General features: G+C 44.2%; 1 protein-coding gene across 2 annotated transcripts in view; it reads left to right on the top strand.

The window, feature by feature from the left end:
* The window catches only part of ZEB1 (zinc finger E-box binding homeobox 1), a 477132-nt gene that overhangs the window by 315717 nt on the left and 138317 nt on the right, over window positions 1-23098 (top strand). For both annotated transcript variants that reach the window (XM_078663353.1, XM_078663352.1), the window contains one exon: window positions 8602-8804. In XM_078663353.1, the coding sequence (XP_078519479.1) occupies window positions 8602-8804 (203 nt within the window). The remainder of the gene's footprint in view (window positions 1-8601; window positions 8805-23098) is intronic.

Raw genomic sequence — 23098 nt, 5'->3', positions numbered from 1 at the left:
ACAGTAGCGCAGTTGCGTGGCAGCGCCGGGATCGGTTTATTCAGGTGTGTGCCTTCTGCACCCCCACCCTGCGCCCAGCAGCCAGGGCAGCGCCCCTCCCCCCGCTTGATGAGCCATATGCAGGCACCTGCGATCGTATACTGTCGAGTTTGCCAGTGATTGCCCCCACCTAGGTCTTCAAACCCCTTCCATTTCACAGTCTGGTCCAAAGAGTCTTGCCCACGTGGTACATCCTCATCCAGCCGGGCGCCCGGCTCCTCTTTATGGTTTGGTAGTGGGGGGAGGGGGGTCTGCACAGCTGCTCAGCGGGGGGGGGGGGGGCTCAGTCCGTCCACCGTTACCCGTGCCTGTCCTTCCTTATGTCGCTTCCTCCGCCTGGGGTCCCGGGCCGTTTCACCCCCTCTCCGGCAGCTTTCTGTTGTCCCCACGGGATCCTGGCGGCTCTGTCCCGCGGCGAGAGGTCTTATTCCTGCACCCACCTCACCTTGCCTCCGTAGGTTGCCGACTCGCGGCTTCGCCATACCCGTGAGGACTCCTCCGCAGAGCCGGCCGCAGGTCCCAGAGAAGCTCGGCGTGCGTGCCCTACGTCCCGGCCTCCACAGGTCCCCGACTTCACATTCACTGCACGTTCTTCTAGACCCAGATGGGACGCTGTGTGCGCCAGCCTTTTTTCAAGCTCACAGCAGCTTCGGATACTCAAGTACCGGTGTCTTACATGGAGCAGTGTCAGCCCGCTCTCCGTTAGGTGAGTTTGGTCCTAGATGTATGATTTTAAAGCCTTATTTAGGGCGAATTGCAAGGAGCTCTTCTAATCTGCCACCATCTCGTAGCCCCCCCTCGCAGTCCCCGTCCCCCCCCCCCCCCCCCCCCCCCCCCCCATTTATAAATTTTGGCTTCTAAGATCGAAGTATTTTTAGAGGCTTTTCAGCCTTTGCCTTGTTAAATCTCTTCAAAATCTCAAATGTTATTTTTTCAGCATACAAGTTTGTCGGCGGTGCCTGAACTAGAGTACAAGGCTTCTGTGTGGCCTCTAGACCCGGAAGCCAAGCTGACATGACTCCTGATGAAACAGTAAAAACAGTGTAAAACACTTACATTTCGCTTTCCCGGCTGCAAGCTCCAGTCCATATCTGCCCCAGATCATAAGGAAAAGCCTTGAAGGGGTCCAAAGCAAGGAACCACATCTAATCCAGAGGGCAGGCGGAGAAAAAGGAGGGAGGTCCGTGTGGTGGGTAGAGCAAGTGGGAGGGAAGCAGGTGTGTATTGCCTGTGTATCGTCACACTGTCAACTGTTATCTCCCCATGCTTATTGCAGATGGGCATTTTCCTAACACGCCTTGTGAGCACATTTTTGTTGGATGTACTGTGGCTGAAGACAGTAATTGCGCAAGACGAGGTGTGCTACCATTATCCAGTATTATGGGTGTCTTTCATAGATTCACATGCCTGAATCATTCCCCGTCGTCGAGACGGGAGTCTCCGGTACATAGAAAAGTAATATCCTATAGACATACATAGAGAATAGTAGGCCCTTGTAAAAAGGACCAAACTCTAAACAAGAGCCAATCAGCGATCACCTCCCTCTAGAACCTTCCTGGCAGGAGCCTCGGTCCCTCAGATTTTCTACCGCACGTTGTGCTAAGGGAGTCTCCTCTGAGCTCTGCTCAGATTCTATGGATTATCTTCAAATACATTCTTTAACCCCTTCCATGCTCATGACAAGGTCAGCTCGTCATGAGGCACACTGGAGCTGTGCTAATGACGAGCTGACCTTGTCATGAAAAATGGGATCTTGGAAATTTCAGCACCCAGCGGGAATTGCCTTAGCACCAATGTGGTTAAAGAAGGTCTGGTAAGGAGAAGAAAGAATTTTATTTTAGAGCCTGTGCTTCTTGTTCCAAGAAGTTGCTCTGCTCTGTTTCTCACACTGACTGCATTTTCTGTCTATACCGCAGGCCAAAGACTGCAAGGTATGTCACACTTTCTCAAGTAAGTTTTTGAGAGGTCGTGAAGGGCGACTTTTGATATGGTTACGACCAGAAAGGAGGTTTTTTATTTTCTCCAGTTACTGTGATGAGGCGTTGCCCTCAACGTCTAGGAGACCTCAAAAGAGAAGAGAATCTCCTCAGACTGATTCCTCAGGGGGGACGTCCTGAGAAGACCCTAAAAAAGACCACTCATGGGTCTTCTGGGGGCAGTCCTTCAAAATCTCCTCACTCTGTGGAAAAGTAGAGTAAAGGGTTTGCTTTTGGAGAAAAATCATATAAAAAAGACGACTTCTGAGCCGTCAAAATCACCTCCTCTGGTCATGGGACCCTTCAGAAAGGGCGTCTTCTATACCTCCTGATGTAAAGACTAAGAAGTCAACATCGTCAACAGGATCGGCGACGGAAAAAACCATCGTCATTGCTATTACAGCCTGCTTGTCTACGATGGCTCGTCTACGGCGACGTTGTCGACGACTGCCTTATCGATGACTACTCCTTCTACGACGGCCTGTCTACGGCGTCGACGATGGCCTCGTCTACGATGGCCTCGTCTATGATGGCTCGTCGATGAGAGCGTCGACGACGTGGACGACGACGTGAGCGTCGACGACGGCTCGTCTACGACGGCAGTCATTGACGGCAGTCATTGACGGCCTTGTCTATGACTGCTAGTCTGACGGCCTGTACGGCATCGACAAGGGCCTAGTATAGAATGGCCTCGTCTACGATGGCCTCGTCTACGATGGCCTCGTCTACGATGGCCTCGTCTACGATGGCCTCGTCTACGATGGCCTCGTCTATGATGGCCTCGTCTATGATGGCCTCGTCTATGATGGCCTCGTCTACAAAGGCTAGTCTACGACGGCGTCGGCGGCCTTGTCTACGACGGATCGTCTATGGCGTCGTCTATGGCGTCGTCTATGACGGCCTCATCTATGACTGCTCGTCTATGGCGTCGTCTATGACGGCCTCATCTATGACTGCTCGTCTATGGCGTCGTCTATGACGGCCTCATCTATGACTGCTCGTCTATGACGTCGTCTATGACGGCCTCATCTATGACTGCTCGTCTATGGCGTCGTCTATGACGGCCTCATCTATGACTGCTCGTCTATGGCGTCGTCTATGACGGCCTCATCTATGACTGCTCGTCTATGGCGGCATAGTCTATGACGGCCTCATCTATGACTGCTCGTCTATGGCGGCATAGTCTATGACGGCGATCTACGAGGGAAAATCCGCCAATTCTGGAATTTCTTATAATGTGGTCGAGAGGGCTGCTCAACGTTTTAAGATCTCAATGACCTCTCAAGAACAGGCCTGCTTCTTGTATGACTTCAAAGAACCCCTCAAGAAGGCAGAAAGGTCAATACCGATTATCAATTACCTTTAGTCAGAAGGGGTAAGGGTCATGCAGAACCCCTCCTCTGTATCACCAGTGATCCCTCAGTAGGATAAGAAGTATAGGGCGCCAGATACAGCACCAGCGTGTTTAACAGGACATCCTAAGCCGGACTCCGTAGTGACTCAGGCGGCCCAGAAGAACTCCAGGAATCCTTCGGCCCCTTCGTCGCTTCCTCCTGATGATAAGGAAAAAGACTGGACCACATTGGGAACAGGTTTTCCTCAATGTCGGCAATGACGGTAAAGGCCGTGAACGCTCTAGTGCTCTTTGGACGCTATCATGGACAATTGTGGGCACACATAGCCCCATACCTGTCGGTATTGCCAAATTCATCCAAAGAGGAAGTAAAAAGGATTCTGCTAGATGGTGAAGCATCGGCGTCAGAAACTATAGACTGCGCGATGGATAGCGCTATGACAGGGTTCCGCCAGTTGGCTGGAGCAGCAGTCTTGCGGCTCCAAGGATGGCTAAAGGCAACCTCTTTCAGTCCTGAGGTGCAAACAAAGATTTTGGACATGCCATGTGATAGTTACTATTTGGCACAAAAAATTGACGGACTAAGCAAGCAATCCTCTTTTGGGATGTCGTCCTTTCAAGGTAAAGGACAGCGGAAATGACAAAAATCTACGGCTGCTTCTATGACAGATGTCGATTATGCTGCAGATAGGAGCAATAGGGAGAGTACCTCCATCTCGGAAGGGAAAAGAGTTTTATTCCCGCTTATTTTGATCCAGAAAAAAGACAAGAAGTGGAGACTAATCTTGGACCTCAGGGCCCTCAACAAATTCCTAAGAAGCAGTCGTTTTGCATGGTAACGATCCAGGAGGTCTTGCACCTACTGTAAGAGCCGGATTTTAGGGTGTCCGTAGACATACAGGACGCTTACTTCCATATCCCAAGTCACAGGAGTCACAAAAAGGTACTTGAGATTTGCAGTAGCGGGCAGACACTTGCAGTTTTGCGTTTTGCCCTTCGGGCTCAAGTCTGCACCGCGCATATTCACGAACTGTCGTACCACGGTGGCGGCATATCTCAGACAGTGCCATCACCACGTCTTTCCGTATCTAAATGACTGGCTGGTCAAGGCTTCATCCTTAAAAGACGCGTCCAGGTCTTCCAACGCCTGTTTAAAGCTTTTCGATTGCTTGGGTCTCACCCTCAATCAGGAAAAATCGGTCCTACAACCTTCTCAGTGCATCAGTTTCCTAGGTGCAACCCTGGACACACGGTCGGCAAAAGCTTTCCCATCCAGAGAGGATGAACAAGCCCTTTGCAGTAGCTGCTATAGTAGCCTCGAAGAAAGTCTTGACAGTCCGCCTCTTAAAATCCCTCCTGGGGATAATGTCTGCGTGTATCCTCCTGATTCCTCACTGTCGACTACGGATGAGAAATCTACAGGAGGCGCTCTCAAAGCAGTGGGTCCAATGCACAGGGTCATTCGAAGGCCACATAAAAGTGAATCCTCAGATGGTCGGAGCCCTTCAATGGTGGATGTCATCTCAAAACCTGTCTCAAGGCTTGTCATTCCTGCTTCTGTCTACTCCTCATATTGCCACAACAGGCGCCTCCTTGGAAGCCTGGGGAGCTTTTCTGCAAGAGCTACAGATTAGCGGGTAGTGGTCTCCTATGGAGAAGAAACTACATATCAATCTGCTCGGATTGCGGGCGGTCTTCCTGGCCCTTCATGTTTTCCTGCCAAGAATCAAATATTCCCTGGTGCTCGTCCGGACAGACAACACCACGACTATGCACTACCTCAACAAACAGGGAGGGACACGCTCGCTGACACTCTCTGGCGAGTCGCTAAAAAATCTGGAATTGGCTCATACTCCACAATGTAACCCTAAGGGCGGAATATGTCCCAGACGTGGACAATGTGCTCGCTGACGCGTTGAGCATGCAGAAAACATAGTTACACAAGTGGGAGCTAGATCAACAAATTATCTACCAGATATTCTCCAGATGGGACACGCCGCAAATCGATCTATTTGCGACGAGAATGAATGCCAAATGCCCACACTACGCAGGTTGGCATCCCCAGTCAGGGTCTCTAGGGAATGCATTTTCCATCGCATGGCGCAAGCGTCTTTGCGTACGCCTTTCCGCCATTCCTGAGGCTTCCTAGAGTCCTCAGGAAAATTTCGGTGGAGCCTTGTACTCTAATTTTAATAGCCCCAACTTGGCCGAGGCAACATTAGTTCAGAGCTCCACCGTCTATCCCTGGAGCCGCCGATCCACCTGCGGCAGTATCCATCTCTGCTCACAATGAACAACCTCCGGATCTGAAGTCTCTCAGGTTAGCTACCGGGCTCCTGAGTTCCGAGAGTTCCACAATCTGAATATTCCACAAGACTGTAGGGACATTCTTGCCAGAGCAAGAGTAGATAGAACGACCAAAACGTATTCCCTGAAATAGAAGCGCTTTTGTGTTTGGTGTGCAGATCAAAGCATTCAGCTTTTCTCCTCCTCACCGGAGCAAATCTTACCTTCTCTATTACATCTGGCACAGTAGGGCCTAGCCCACTCCTCCATTAAAGTACACTTGGCAGCAATACCTCGTTATAAAAGAACTTCAACGAGTCAATCTCTCTGGTCAAGCACGTCGATTAAGCAATTTCTAAAAGGATTATACAGATCTTTCCCGCCAGTAAGTGTGTTGCCACCTGCCTGGCATCTCAATGCGGTTCTTAACCAGCTCATGAAACATCCGTTCGAACCAGTACACAGAGCTGACCTGAAGTATGTCTTGTGGAAAACAGCACTCCTCCTGGCGCTCACATGTGCAAGAAGGGTCAGTGAGCTACAGGCGTTTTCAATCCAGGATCCTTTTCTACAGCTTTTAAAACGACAGAGTAATCCTGAGAACCAATCCTAGGTTTATCCCAAAAGTCCAGTCGGACTTCCACCTAAATGAACCTGTGGTTCTGCGTTCCTTCTTTCCAAACCCAAGCACGGCAGCTGAGAGATCGCTGCATTCTAAGGATCTCAACAATGCTTGAAGTTTTACATTGGCAAAATGAAAACATTCAGGAAATCTAACCAGCTCTTCGTAGCTTACAGCAGACCTAGGAAAGGTCTACCACTTACCAAGCAGAGCATCTCCAAATGGATTTCTGCAGCCATTGCTTTCTGTCATGACCAAGCTGGACAGCCATTGCATTCCAAAGTGAGAGCGCCCTCCACGAGAGCTATGTCCACTTCTATTGCCCTCTTTGCAGGGGCGCCAGTCATTGGCATTTACAGGGCGGCAACATGGAAGTCGCCGCATACATTCACTAGGCACTACTGCCTGGATACGGAGCTGAGGAAGGATGCAGTAGTGGGACCAGCAGTGTTCAGCTATATATTTCAGTAAGGTGAGCCTTCCTCCGTCCCTCCATCCTACTCTGGTATGCACATTTCTTTACTAATACTTATTGTGGATGTCTAATGATGGTTCATGCTCGCATGATGTGTATTATCTAAGGAATAGTATATGCTGTTCCATCAGAAATGTGCACTCTGCATTACTTGCTACTCTGATTCAGGCATGTGAATCTATGAAAGACACCCATAATACTGGATAAGAAATGCGTTACTTACCTGTAACTGCAGTTATCCAGTATTGGTGTATTTCATAGATTCACATGCAATCCTCCCGCCTCCCCTGGAAGGACTCACCTAACTCTGTGTCACGCCTACTTAGCTTAGTGCGTTCGAACATCTGAGGGGCTGAGGCTCCTGCCAGGAAGGTTCTTGAGGGAGGTGATGGCTGATTGGCTCTTGTTTAGAATTTGGTCCTTTTTACAAAAGGACATGGATATGTTACTAAGGTGAGGCCTTTAGGCCTACTATTCTCTATGTATGTCTATAGGACATTACTTTTCTATGTACCGGAGACTCCCGTCTGGACGACGGGGAATGATTCAGGCATGTGAATCTATGAAAGACACCAATACTGGATAACTGCAGTTACAGGTAAGTAACGCATTTCTTCTCGTCTGAGTTTCAGGGTGCTTGATGCTGGTAAACTCCGCCATGCGTTGAAGGCTGAGTTTTTGCTGAACTCAGTGCTCCAAGCGGAGTTGGAAAAACTCCATGAACTCTGCCCGCAGGGTAGATTTTATCACCCACTGTTACTTTCATGGGCCATAGAAAGAATATTCTATGGCACATTTGGACATACATTTTAGTTGTGGAGTGAACTATGTCACACAGTGCTGACATAATCTAATTCAAGATAACGGCCCACTCTCCACCAAGATGGCTGTATATTTTTCTTAGGTTTCCCTAGGGCAGTATTTATGATGACTCCTTGAGTTCATTCTCATGTAACACTATTACTGGTGGATAGCATTTCTGTTGGAAAAGTATCCATAGCCAGATCTTTTTAGCAACGTATTTTGAGTAGCTTTACTGTTCGTAAAGTAGTATTTTGTTGGGTTAATTTCCCACATCTCTGAATTCTCACTTATTTCGCTTGACACAGTATTCTGAGGGTCTGTTTCGACAGTGATCTATTCTCCATTTCTAAGGTTTCCTCTAGCTCAAAGAGTATGTCCATGCCAATCTCCAAAAACAAGATAATTAGTTCTTTTTTGTGTTTTCATTGGTGGTTGTGATGCCATAACAACAACGTGCTTGCAGTAAAGGGGGCATTTCAAATAAAACACTTCATTTTCTGTCAATAGGAAGTGTTGGATGCAAGAGTGAATAAAAATTACTTTTGTGAAGGTTCTGCTACTCTTAGTCCTTGCTCTCCTATCCACTCAGTGTATGCTGTAATTCAGCTTTTTTAAATTCAGCCCTGTTGAATGGCAAATGGGAGTATATAGAAACTATTTGGAAATTGTGCGCCTAGTTCCCTGCCCCTTGCTTCACCAACAGACGCATGGAATTTCTGGTACTCCATTAACGTGTTTAAAGTGACAACTTTTTTGGGATAGTCCGTTTGTTGTCCAAGCAGCTACCAGTCAGTTTGGAAGAAGACCAAGGACTAAGTTCCAGAATCCCCATCAGTGTAAATTTGATGATTATATTTACTAAATGGATCCCTTAGTTTCAAATCAAATGTTTACTGTTAAATCTTTATTTGTATACACTTGTACATTTTCATATTTGTATGTAAGTAGTTTCCTTAAGTTAATTTGTAAAATTCGATTTTAGCAGGACATTGACAATTGCACCTATAATTTCCAGGTAACTAAATTATGATCTTTTTTTATTCAGGAACCCCGGATGCATTTTCGCAGCTTCTTACATGTCCGTATTGTGATCGAGGATATAAACGCTTTACCTCTCTGAAAGAACACATTAAGTATCGCCATGAAAAAAATGAAGATAATTTTAGTTGCTCTATGTGCAGTTATACATTTGCATATAGAACGCAACTTGAACGCCACATGACGTCACACAAATCTGGAAAAGATCAGGTAAGAACTAGAACACTACTCAATTTGACTTTGTAATAACCATTTGTAGTAAATTGTACTTGATTTCTGAAATGTGTGTATATATATATATGTTTATATATATATATATGTGTGTATATATATATATATATATATATATATATATATATATATATATATATAATTATACACACACACACATTTCAGGAGTCAAGCAGATTACATTTTTCTACTGTTACACTTACTGCTGCGTTTTTATAATGTTTTGATATAAATATATATATATATATATATATATTATAATTTTTATCAAAACATTATAAAAACTCAGCACTAAGTGGAACAGTAGAAAAATGTAATCTGCTTGACTTCTGTATGCTTTATATCAGGCTTCTACAAAGAGTAGCTCGTGAGATACTCATATCTCTCAAAGTACCTGTAAGTAGCTCTCCTGCGTGGAACCCAGCCAACAAAATTAGAAGCTTTCGCTTGGTTGAATTAATATACTTATACGAACATTTAGAGCATATAGTTGAGATAAATGTTATTTTCAGAACTTATAAGCTGATATTTGGAGGAAAATGGCTGAATTTCCAAAATATATTTAAAAGTCCGGTTTGAGTGATACATAAGGAGTCATTGACCAAACCTTTTCCTCATCTTAATACTTTAGTGCCAGAGGCATCCCAGCTATGGTTATGTACTAGCAATGTAGAGGCTTTTTATATTGACAAAGCCTTTAATACATTATTGTGCAACCATGTCTGATGCATTGAGGCGATCACTGGATGTAATCTTGCATATGGTGCCCACTAATGTAATCTTGCCTGATGTCCGTTATACAACAGTAATATTAATAGCTCTGGAGTTCAATTGAACATAAGTAGTTCATTATTACAGAAAATTTTGGAGACCCCTACTTTATATTGTTACAATATGGTGAGACTGGTTTAACATGATTGTCTCCTTAGAAATGCTGCCTTTCAGACCAAGATTGGGCTGTATTTCCTTGGTAAAACGACCTTTGGTGGGTATGTAACTGTTAGCATGTCTTGACTTTATAAATCTGCAACTTGGTATAGCGTTTCAGTTGCAGATTTTTGAATAACTCACAGGGCCGTTTCTAGGTGTTTTTTCCGCCCTAGGCGATAACTGAAAAATACTCCCCCTCCCTTTTACCACCATCACTCTTTCCCCCCGTCATCCAGGCTAGAAGAATTAATGCATTAGATATAAAAGAACTTGTATTCAAGTGCTGTTTAAGGTTGCACTATCATCATTTAGGCTTATGTCTCGAGGGATAAATGTTCATAGTTTAGGATTGTTGGTTCAATTTGTATGAACTTTGTTTTACTCATGTATGTATTCATAAAGACTCGGATGTCCGTTTCTTAAACATGTTTAATTACTTACGTGATGAAAAAGGTACCCTTGCTATTTTTATTTGAGTTTGTTCAATATAACTTTGCCAAATTTCTCTTCAGAAAAAATATGCTCTCTGCTTTCCAGCAAACTCACTTTAAATACTTACTTGCAATACTTATTTATACAGGTTTTAAACAGTTAAGCTAGCTTTTTAGGAAACGTTTACTCCAGGCTGACACTCCCATGCACATTGTAAACATTTCCTGCAAAAATAGTGTCTAAAGGTGCTGGTGTTGTCACGTACTTGACGGTCTCGACATGAAAAGCAGTAATTGTAGTGCATTATGGGCACCATTGTTTACTGCTGAAACGCTAGCCTAGTTTTCTGCCTTTTTAAAAAAAAAACTTAATACAACAGTAAATAAAATGTCAGCATTAGGCCACTTTTTAAATATATTCATTTTTATTGTTAAACACGTTTTTTATTAAATTCTTGGTATAGAACCTCAGCACTCCACCTAGTGACTATCTGAGTTGCTACACTTGTATATCTATTACTACTCTTCAGAATTTTTATGACAAGCCCTACTTAGTAAAACTACATTTTGTCGAGGTACCCCAACTCCAATTAGCAGCTAACATGTTTAATAGTGAGCACAGAATACTGCTGGCCTAGCATGTAAGCAGTTCGGTGACATTTGTAGGTAAAATCAAAGCTAGCAGAACAAACATGATATTTACTGGTACAAGCCATGGGAGTTCCATACCTCGCAGACTACCGACCTAGTCTTAGGGGGTCTCTGATAAACAGGCACAGGGGGGATAAACCATCATTTCCCCAAACCTCAAAGACTTGGCTCTACACATACCACAAGTCAAATACCCTCCTGACAGGACCTGCCTCGAAGTGATTGTTCCTCATTTCAATCTTTTGTGAGGAGACAACATTCTGCTTACGTGTAATTTGACTGTATACATCACCCTTAAAATCGGGCATTTTCTACATAAGACAGCGCGCACCTGACCCTTATGTACCCCTTTCAGTGTCTCCAGTGCGAACCCCAGTGAGGATTGCTTCATTCCTCTGCAGTGACATTCACCTAAAGCCCCACGATGTCACATGATCTAACCCTGGCAGGCTGTAGTTTTTGAGGACATCCATAAAGCACCCCACAATGGTACTGGGTTTTCACCGATATGCAAACCCTTAATGTGTAAGGTCAAAATGCAAGGATTTGACGAGTCGGACAACCCCAGATGCTGCTGGGGGGTCTGCTCTCTTTGGCAAGGCATTGTAGGGGCCTTCTCACATCTGTCACGGTTTATAGGGACACATGTTTTAACTCAGGCCGGGTTGTTTGGGAGGCTACTGCTATAAAACACACGGTGTGGGACGTGCCCCCTCATTTATTGCCTAATGGCGAGGGGCAAGCAGAACACGAGAATTGAAAGCGTCACAGATTGTGTGAGTGGCAAGGCGGGCGGAACGGGGGACGACCATAGGGATTTTTTTCGCAGAGGCTTCCTCTCCTGTTTATTGTTTGGGTGTGCCGATCCGTTCTGCTGCCACACAGGTGATTTGCAGGGCTTTATCAATTAACGCAGAGTCCTGGTTTGCAGGGTGTATGGTCTTACAGGGCACGGCGCGATTTACAGTGTCCTTTCCAACAAAATTACTGGCAGAACGTGCATGAACACGGCGCCCCATCTTGTCCCGATTTGTAGAACTACAGCGCACTAAAGCGTTTCGTGTCAATCACTAGTACACACTAGTAAAAACTGGAGCAAAATTGGAAAGCCTCATATATTTATAGCGGTGCACACTCATGGCTTTTGCCGCCCTCCCCCTTTTGCCGCCCTAGGCGGCCGCCTAATCTTGCCTAATGGTAGAAACGGCCCTGATAACTCACTCATATTGCTAATCTTTAGTGGAGAAGACAGACCGCCAAACAACGTGCCAGTTTTGCAATAAGGGATTGTCATTTATATTCATGAACATTAGAACTTTCTCTGCCATTGTGTGGGATCTTGTAACCTGTTTAAAAGGGAGAGAATACATTTATCTCAGTAAAACAATGACACCTTTATAAATGACATTAATTTGCATTTGTTTATCTTTGAAATCAAATGGAAAAAAATGAAAAACGTAATTCCTATATCAAAACGGGTAAACATGTAACTGCATTTCTGTTTTACACCTATGTGCCTTCTGTAGTTTTGGGAGTATTGACATCCTTGACATGGTATTCTCCAAACGCTTGGCATTCACGTCTCCCTTTTTGCTGAATTTTTTTGTTGGCTTCAGGTCTCAGCCCTTCACTGCTATACAGTGCTTAAGTGCTTGTGCTCTTTCAAACATGGTAAAAATAGCGTACACTTAATTGGCACCTTTAATTTACTTACAGGTCCCCAGTAGATTGTACTATATGTACCCAGGGGCTGTAGGCTAAAATGCTACTAGTGAGCCTGCAGCCCTCATTGTGCCACCCACTAAGTTAGCCTTTTAAAACCTGCCTCGGCCTACCACTTCAGTCTGTAGTGCAGTTTTAAACTGATATTTCGACCTTACAAAATAAACCTTTTGCCAGGCTAAAACCTTCATTTGTAATAAATGTGTTGCCCCTAATGTAAGCCCTAAAGGCTCGTAAGACAGGGTGCATTGTCTTGGAAAAAGTGGATGTGTGCCTACCTTTTGTATGTCCTGGCAGTGAAAAACTGCTTAAGTTGGTTTCCTGTGTTGGAAGGCCTCTCCCTCCGTTTGACTAACACTGGGTTATCTTACTACATTTGAAAACTGCTAACTGTCGATTGGAAGCCGATAGAGAGATGCTGCTTATTCTCAAATGTATTTTAATTATGTTATACGCTCTTTAATGATGTCTGATTTTAAGTCACAATTTTGAAAATGTCATTTTTTAGAAAGCTGGGATTTTCTTGTCTGAACCATTTGTGACTTCTGTCACTGTCCTGGGTCACATGGCCATGAATAGCTCTGCTGTTGGGGTTTGTGTATTGCATCCAGACAGTAGCACAAACAGTGAATAGGTGTGGACAGGATGGACCATCCTGGCAGGATGACTGGTAGAAGCTCTAAGCAAATACAAGGAGATGATGGAAGGAGCGCTGAAACTTTTCAAACACTCACCTCCAGTCACAGATCTGGGTTGAATCTATCATCGTTTTTTCACTTATTTAGCCATCCCAGTTCATACACAGGCTATATGCAAATCAGTCTTGACCCTGTGCCTCATGGGAACAGTCCAGCCCGAACTGCCAAGCCATGTCTTCCATGGACCGGAAACAAGCATCCTGGTACCTGTTTCGGGCTAACAGCCCTCCTCAGCCAGGCTAGCTTGAATCCAATGGCAAAGTGAGCAAGGGACCCACGGTGAGTGTCTGAAAAGTTTCAGTGCTCCGTTGATCATCTCCTTGTGTTTGCTTTGTTCGCCCTAAGTTGGCAGGGTATGCCCAGACGTGGGTCCCTAGCTCACTTTGCCACTGGGTTCAACTTAGTCTGATTGATGAATGGTGTTACCCAGAAACCGGTCGTAAGATGCTTGTTTCCGGTTGAGAGAAGACCTGGCTTGGCAGTTCGGGCTGGACTGTTCCCATGAGGCACAGGGTCAAGACTGATTTGCATATGGCTGGGTCTGAATTGAGGTGTCGGAGTGATCTAAAGAATGATTATGATTCAACCCAGATCTGTGCCTAGGGGTGTCTGTCTGAAAAGTTTCAGCGCTCCGTCTATCACCTCCTTATTTGCGTTGGTAGAAGCTCTAACCAGCACCAGTGACACTTCAAATGGCTTTGCCTCCTACCCACACAAATTAATCTGACCCCAGGCCTGCCTTAATCTTTTCACTCCGTTTGGATCCTTGACTGGGAAGGAGAAGAACTTTCCACAAGCAGATGTGGAGATAGGACAAGAGTTGTCCCTCCCCCACCACACCTCCCACACACACAAATGCTGGCACCAGCTATAAATATTGGCTGTCCAGCGCTTAGATTGTCTACCTTCTTGCGGCCTTCTCCACCACTAGCAGAATTCTTCTTGCTGAACTCAGAAGGAAACTAACTTGGTCCCTGTATCCGATTCACGATCCATTGCTATCTGCCTGAACTTGACTTCCCTGGGTCTAGTGTTACCACATAGCCACAGGTGTAACTTTGTGCTTTTAGGGTCTATTTTTACTAAATGCATTTAAAATTGCATATCTCTTGATCGACTGATTCAGATTTTTGTTTCGGTATAATTTTATTGATTAAAAATCACATTTTTCTAAATTGGTTGGGGTTTTTCTTGTGTTTTCACTTTATTACTGTTTGTGCTGCATAAATACTTTACACTTTGCCTCTAAGCTCAGCCTATTTTTGTGCCAAGTGATCAGAGGGTTAAACGCATGTTAATTTTGTGACTTATTTGTTTCACTCCAACAAGGATTGTGGCTGTTACTAGAGTGGTACATCCACCCTCCACCCCTCCCACCCCCTCAACCAACAGCCCAAGTATTACTGAAGTGTGTTCCTCTGCCTATCAAGGTTTGACTCTGGAGTCTGCATGCATGTACACTTTCAGTATTTTTTGTTACACGTCTTTCTTCTTGACTTGCTGCTTACCTTCCTCATTAACCTCACTTGATTGGAGTGAAATAACTCTTGTCTTTAATTATGTAATAAGCTTCTGTGTCTTAAAACTGTTGTCCTGGTATGCTGATGTCTCCTTTAGGCTGAGAGAATCTCCTTGGGCCATGATCAATCGGTTTCTATTTCTTGGTTTGTGGAAATTATGCTGGTCTGCAAAGCGCTTCCATCCCTGGATTTGTAACATCTATACTACTATTATAAAGAGAGAACTTTGAACCTTTGAGGCGGGTAAACTCAGGAACCACAGCACCAATCCAAACACCTGATACATCGTTGTAATTGTCAGGGTCTGCAGATGGACATAGGCTATATAAAAAAATAAAATATACGTTCTTTAAAATATTTACGATTAAAAAAAAAAGTAGTCCCTTGGAAGTAGCGCCGGCCGCAGATTACTCTGAAAGCTGTCAAGGAGCGAGCAGTGAAATGGATGCAAATAAATGTGCTGATCTGAACTTCGTGTGGCTTTGCTTTAATTTGGGGCTTCCTGTTTAGACTATATGGATATCGGCTGTTTGCCCAGTCGAGAAGCGAGGCCCACCTTACGACGGGTTCGTGCAGGCTCTGAGAAGGGCTTGCAAAGATGGAACGAAGACAAGAGCAGCTCCAATGCAGGTGGTGCTGCCTTGAGCACGAATTCACTGCTGCAAAGCGCAATCTGAGGGCTTACAGCGCTTTACTTTACTCCACTTGGTGAATACTTGGTTCAAATTGCAAGTACTGTTGAGTGGCCCCACTGTGGGAAGAGGGCCAGCGTACTACAAGGCACAGAAGGCTTTGCGATTTAGCCACGCCCACTGTGGCAGGTGCCAGTGATTATATGAGCAGACGCGGCCAAAAACTGCTCTTCGAGCCCTTCGTCAACAATGCCTCTGAAGAAAGGATTATTTCCTGAAACGCGTCAGGCTTTACATGTTCAAAGATTGCTCTGAAAGCTGTCAAGGAGCGAGCAGTGAAATGGATGCAAATAAACGTGCTGATCTGAACTTCGTGTGGCTTTGCTTTAATTTGGGGCTTCCCGTTTAGATTATATATATATATATATATATATATATATATATATATATATATATATATATATATATATATATATACTACTATTATAAAGAGAGAACTTTGAGGCGGGTAAACTCAGGAACCACAGCACCAATCCAAACACCCGATACATCGTTGTAATTGTCAGGGTCTGCAGATGGACATAGGCTATATATAAAAAAAAAAATATACGTTCTTTAAAATATTTACGATTTAAAAAAAAAAAAAGTAGTCCCTTGGAAGTAGCGCCAGCCGCGACGTGCGTGCTGACATCAGGAGCGCGGGGAGGAGCGGCGTACAGGAGCGCGGGGAGGAGCGGCGGAAATGAGAGCGGGGAGGAGCGGCGGACAGGCGGTGAGGAGCGGCGGACAGGCGGGGAGGAGCGGCGGCTGAGGTAGGTGAAGCGGCCCGTGTGCGGCTCATTGGGGGCCTTGAAAGTGGCGGGTGCGCTCCGGGGGACCCACGGACAATGTCGGGGCGGGGCCCAGAAGTCTGATTGCTCCCGGACAACGTCGGGACGGGCTGCTAGTTTTAATATAAATCTTGCTTCCAATCCCTTGCTTTTAGCCCTACACCTAGGAAAAGGACTAACTTGTCGTTCAGTTCAGGGTTTATGTATGCTAATAAAGGTCCCTTGTGGGGAAAGAAAAGTTACCTGTAACGCCATTCTCTAGCAAGGTATTTTAATAAATTCTTAAACAACCTAATCTACTACTGAGTGAAACCACAGGAATAGAAGCAGAGATCTATATGTAAGTTCCTTTGTTATTCGTATCACAAGGAAAAGAAGGGTTTACTGTCTTGGTATGGTTATCATGGGGTTTTCTAGGATTAAGGAAATGTAGGTGCTAACTGAAAATTAGTGTTTTCTTTCTCTGTATGAGGCTGCATCCATAAGAATTTTTTTTCTTCAAGGGGAAGTAAGACCATGTTTTCAAGTATTTTTATTTGACGGTGCTATATTTTTTAATCTATTTAAATGTAGTGTTTGGTAATTTAAAAAAACACCAAGCAAATGTCTTTTAATAGACCTTATTTTATATAAAGTTTTTTTTTCTTCCTTTTAAAGGTATTCAGAGATTCTGCAAGTGGGGATAATCTGGGCTCTTGAGTTTAATAGTAGGTCTTTTGTCAGACAACAGAGGTTGCATATAAATGTTTCTTATCACTTTTCACCTTCAGTTAGTAATCTTGTTTATGCGTTTTGTTAGCAAATAGACAACACTGGCACGTGGATGATGCACTGAAGGACGACATACTGACCACTTAGTCTTTGTTTCAATACTTTCAAGACCTACGAACAGTGCAGTAAAATCCCACTCATGTTGGTGGTTCTTGAAAGTACACTGATACAGCTTTAATACTTGTATTCAGTTAAAGTTTTCTTCATAATTAGTGTTCAATTTTGGAATTAGTGGTTCAAATTTGTTTATTTTTATTTTGAAGCGCTGGCTAGACCCGGAGGTATCAGAGCACTTTACATGAGTATCAGATTATAGTTACAGGTTAGATCGTTACAAAGGTTACACAGTTATTAGAGCATGGCAACATAGTTACTTGCAAGGTCGAGAAAAAACAATAAGCACAAATACGTAAGGGGAAAAGCAGGCAAGGGGAAAGATTCAGGGGAGGGGTGTAGGAGCTGGGGAAGTAGACAGGTAATAAAGGCGGGGAGGGTGAAGGACACAGCATGGAAAGAGGAGGGGGAAGGGCGACGGGGACACAAACCGGTAGACGAGTCAAAGCAACGTCCAAAGTCCAGTAAGCTGTGATCCCAGGGGAAGTGGTATCACTTCTCTATCTCTGTTGCGGGAGGTTCCCTTTACCCAGTGGACTCTCTCAGAGGGGTCTCAGACTCCAAGGCCACAGCCCATCTCCTCTTTAGCTATATGGTAGCTCCACCTGGCATCAGCCAAATCGCTTGGTCTCTACAGTCTGAGGTAAGTTCCGCAGGTTCCAAGTCCTGATGTGTAAGCAGGTTAGGGGATAGGTTCAAGGTCTGGTCAATGTCCAATTGTTGTCCCAGGGAAGTAAAACAACGTGGAGGGGACCACTATGGAAGCCATCTTGGGGGTCAGGCAAGTGTACACTGGTACACTTGTGGCCATCTTAAGGTTGGGCATCTGGCAGAGTCCATATCCAGGACAGTGGCTGCCGGAGAATAACACACCCAGTGTGCACACACCATCACATGCACAGACATGCACAAGCACATACACATGTGAGCACAAACTCATATGTGCACATACGCACTCACACAAGCACGAATACAGAAACATCCAAAAACACAAGCACACATAAAATCCCATGCTCTAGTACAAAAACACCCAATTACATGCACACGCAAACACCATCACATGGACAGACCTGCACAAGCACACACAAATGCACTCGCACAGACGCACACAGACAAGCACACATTCAGAAACTACCAAAAACACAAGCACACATACAATCACATGCTCCAGAACAACAATACCCAAGGACGTACACACAGGTACATGCACACACACACACACACACCATCACACGCACAGACAAGCACACACAAATGTGCGCATACGCGAACAGAGGGCGCACCCAGGCACGCATACAGAAACATCCACACGCACAAGCACACATACAATACAATGAGGCAATCTATTTAAAGTAAAAAAAAGTCGTAAACAATTGAAAAGTACATCAATTCTACTGCAGTGCCATTTCATGTTAACTAAAATATGATAATAAGTGCATGTTTTTCATTTTGCCAAACTTAATACGTATGTCACTCTTTATTGTGAAATATTTGCTAGCACTTTGCATGAGCTTAGTTTTTCAAACCCAGACATCCAACTTCAAATTGGAAAAACAATTGGGATGTGCTTGAATTCCTTTTGAGGCTGCAATATTTTTCCACTGGTCACCAGTGAGCATGCCCCCCCCCCCTCCTGTTTTCAACTGGGCCCTCTTTTTGATAGATCATTTAATTTAGAGGAGGGCTATACTGTTCTTTTTCACCATTTCCGTACTTCTCCCTTCCTATGTATTGGAAATCACTGCCAAAACGATACAACCAAAGTGTTTCCTTTTCAGTGCAATACAGTTGTTTTCAGAAAACTTACGTCTGGGTTTTCAATTCAAATGCTTAATTTTCTTTAAAAGGGCTGTGCAGATCAAATCCTTTTTGGATACTTACAACCGGAAGCAGTTTTCCTTATTGCAAAATTTCCATCTGGCTCCTGTGGAACCGATTCTGGATGAAATGCAGTAAAGTGAATTAAAGTTGAGCTATTCCAGATACAGTTAAGATCAGGACGGTTCATGAATGGAATGGGAGCTTGTAGAGTCGAGCATTTTCCCGCAGGTTTCATGACACCAGAACTGATTACTTGGTAGAAAAGGATAGGTCTTATGAACTGCAAGTTGAACCTTTCTAAATACTCAATAATTATGCTTCAGACACAGGGGGAAGGTATTTCTAAAGAGGGTGCAGCAACGGAAAAGGGATGGTCCCAACTTTGGATTTTTAAGAAGTGTCGCACAGCCAACCAAGACAGTTAACAAATTCTGACAGAAAAAAAGTTCCGTTCTATAAATCTTTGATAAGTACCTTGTTGGTAAGTCATGTGGCTCCTCCAAGTAAAAGCAACTTCATAGTTGCTTTCCATTATACACCTTCAGTCTCCTTCGGACTCTGAGTGAACCAAGGAAGCCCAGGCTCACATTGCCCCCGAGGGGACCAATGTTTTGTTTCATTATTGATTTGCCACTGTTCCCAGGGTTACACTGTTACCCTTTATTTCTAAACACAGTGGTTAATTCTTTCAGTATAGAAAGACAATTGTGCTGCTTTTATGGATTTATGATGTTTTTGATGGCTGCTATGCAAGTGGATTTGTTCTCGGGTCTATAGTTGTGGCACCATTTATGCTCCAACTGCTTGCACACCTTTTTTTTTTTTTCTTCCTGTGACCAGGTTAGGCAAAAACCACGGGGGCGAAGGGCCGCCTAAGTGTAACCTTAACAGATTTACACACCGCCAGTAAATCTTCTGTTGACCCTAATCATCCCTTGATCTGATTCAAGCCCTCTTCTAAAACCACGGAAAGGTTGTGAGTCAGAATCAGATCTGATCTAATCGGATAAAGCTGCACGAATACGTTGATCAATTTTATTCCAGGCACAGTAGATCTTGTTTTTATCCAAATTGTTCCTCGTTCATAAGATGACACCTGAACGGGATTAGACAATCGTCCGACAATCATCAACCAGATGCGCGGAGTTGTAGATCAGATCAGTGGTGTGACCTGCTAGGTGTGTGGGAGCCCTCTCGTGGTGTACATTAAGAGACAGAAGTAACTCAAATAACGATTGGGCTAGTTTGTCATTACCATCCTCAATTTGAGTCGGTGGCTTTTCTGCATAAACCAGAATCCACTATTTAAACAGTACTTTGCTGGCTTACCAAATGTGATTACTAGAAATGGCTCCATTGTATCAAAAGCAATGGACGCAGCCCTCTACCGAGTGGTTTTAATCTTGTCCTAGAGCTTTGATAGCATGAAACTAATCCTTGTATAGCTTCTTGTGACATGAAGACACTTTATTTCCTCCAAGAAATGGCGGGCAGCAGAATTCTGCCTGTAAAGAAAATTCTGTAATTTTCTGCCTAAACAAAGTGGTCCTCAAATGACTTTCTCTTATAACGAAACCACAGAGACGCTTCACTCTGTTCCACCAGAAGAAATAGCAGCATTTCTTGGCTTTAAAGAAAACATAAGCGTGACGGAAATTTACAGGCTTGAACAACTTAAGGTGTTGCTCGTACCTTGTTGGAAGCACTATTCTCTATATGCGTAGTCTTGAAGAAATGTAGATTTTTTCCAGGAAGTACTTGGACCAATTAATTCAGGGATAAAGCTAATAATTGTTAAACAAGCCTACTGCAGGTAACGTTCCGTTGGTGCATGGTAGCCTCAGGTGAAGTCTTTTGCTTCCAATTCTGGCAGTAAGTAGGGCATACTCTTCCTATTCATTCTAGTAGTTACTTCACGAGTGCCAAAGTTGTCACTTTAACACTCTTAAGTAGTAGTACTCTGTCACAATATCCAAAGAAGGTGAAAGTTTGATTCACACTGCAGGCCTGAGTTTGTCATGCAGTCTTTAAAGCTCTTTTCAGGCAGATAGTAATTTCTCAATTTATTGCTAGCTGTGAATGCTCTCTTCTTTGTACTTTTATTGAAACCTGGATATTTAGGAAAGACGAGTTATTTGTGTGGAGCAATCGTTGCCTAGCATGTATCTAATATAGACACGCCTGCTGTATTTGTAGCTTCTTTTCAGCTTGCGGTTTGAAGTTTGTGCTCAAATAAGACTGTGAGGATCAGTCTTTTACAACCTTCATGACCTTTTTCTTACTGACACTGTTAGGTTAAGAGATATATATCAAACATACTGCAAGTTCTAGCTTTCGAAAGAAGCTGGTTTTACCGATTCGGTATTTATGAATCGGTAAATAAGAAGGGGGGAGATGTAGGTATTTCTAGAAATTGAAATACCGAATCGTTAATATTCGGTATTTACTGATTCAGTAAATACCGAATCGGTATTTCCTATTGATTCCTATGGGCTGTGAAGCTCATAGGAATCAATGGGAAATACCGATTCGGTAATTACCGAATCGGTAAATACCGATTCCTGCCAGGGTGCAGGGGGTGTCACTTTGACACCCTCTAGCATCCCAAATACAGGCTTGTGTGCCATATGGCACACAGACATGCCCCAAGGCACAGCTTTCCAAACTTTTCATGTTGGTGGCACACCATTTTGTGAAAAAAATTTCAGGGACACGATAACGCAAGGAAGTGCAGCGAGTGAGCCCGAACCACCTATGGTGGGTTCGGGACCCACACACCGCCCCACAGACACACCACCCCACAGACACACACCCACCCCACACGCACACACAACCCCCCCACACAAACCCCCTCACAGACCCCACACCCTAGCACTCGGATTACTATATTCCCTATGGTCGTTATGCTCCAGGTGAAATATATTCCCCTTTTAGGGCTGCCAGAGTCTACCAATATGTGGGAGGTTGAAACGGGTTGAAAATATTCTACTGGACATATTTGGAAGGAATTTGTCCGTTATTTTAATTACTGAAAAAGTCCACAGAATGTTAGCACAAACTCCTGTGGCAAGGTAAAGCAACAACCAATACTTGCGGACTGCCGCCTGAATTAAAGAGATAAAGATGTCACCGTGCATATGACCAGAGAAAAAGGAGCACTGACGCCTCAAGATCTGAACATCTCCATGTAACCAGATTTTACATTGGTAATCCAGGAGGCTAAGAAAATATTTGCACCTGTCAAAAAGAAACTACAATAGCAGGTAAAATATGCTAAGCCTAGCGTCGCTGCAGTGGAGAAAGCTTTTTGTTGCTCTTTTTTGGCACTGTTCGATCTTGATTCAGCTGACCGCATGTTGATGAATGAGTAATAAGATTAGACAGACCCATCTCTGAAATGATGTAATTGTTACATTTTGGTCGATTTGACAAAAGGCTTGGGCAATGAAAAGGTACCACACAACTTGAAGACATATGTGCTACCAGGGGATTTGTTTACAATGAGAGAGCCTTAGCAAAAAAAATGCCTGCATATCACCTTCACCTTGAACAAGAGAAAACAAATACAATTAACTTCGTTTAATGTTGTTGCATGCTCGATTTCCAAGGGTAAGAGCTATTCAGCGTCTGTGACTTTCGGAAAAGTACAAATGGATTTTTTTTTACAATAGTTGGGGCTTATTTACGACTGCTTGTGGTGCTAAAAATACACCAGGCACACCCCCGTTAAAGGCACGCTTGTTGGAAACTCACTGCAGTCACCACTGATTAACTAAATGGTCTGGTGATTCTCCTATATTGCTGTGCATTTAAAATACATTTGAAAGGCGAAAAGTAGAGTCCTTTCATATTCTACGCAGAAGTTTAAGGCTGCTCTGCCCAAAAAAATGTGGCTGATTGAAGGTGGGAAGGCAAAACCGATCATTGTTCGAGTGGACAAGCAATACATCACCTACAGCACTCTGCCAAAGAAACTCCAGAGAGCAGAGCAATCTTCGTTCTATTCAGCTTCAGAGCTGTCCACCTGTGGATATTCCTGCCTCCGAAAGGGCTTCAAGACCCCCCCCCCGTCGTCGTGTGTGGCATCCCGGGCCCGCTTACAGCCGCACCCGAGCACTTCACAGGTCGTTAAAGACCTGTGCACGTTAATAGG

Source organism: Lissotriton helveticus, chromosome 10 (genome assembly GCF_964261635.1).
Source record: "Lissotriton helveticus chromosome 10, aLisHel1.1, whole genome shotgun sequence".
In the NCBI taxonomy this organism is placed as follows: domain Eukaryota; kingdom Metazoa; phylum Chordata; class Amphibia; order Caudata; family Salamandridae; genus Lissotriton; species Lissotriton helveticus.
Note: the sequence above shows the minus strand (reverse complement) of the source record. Positions and strands in the feature narration are given on the sequence as shown.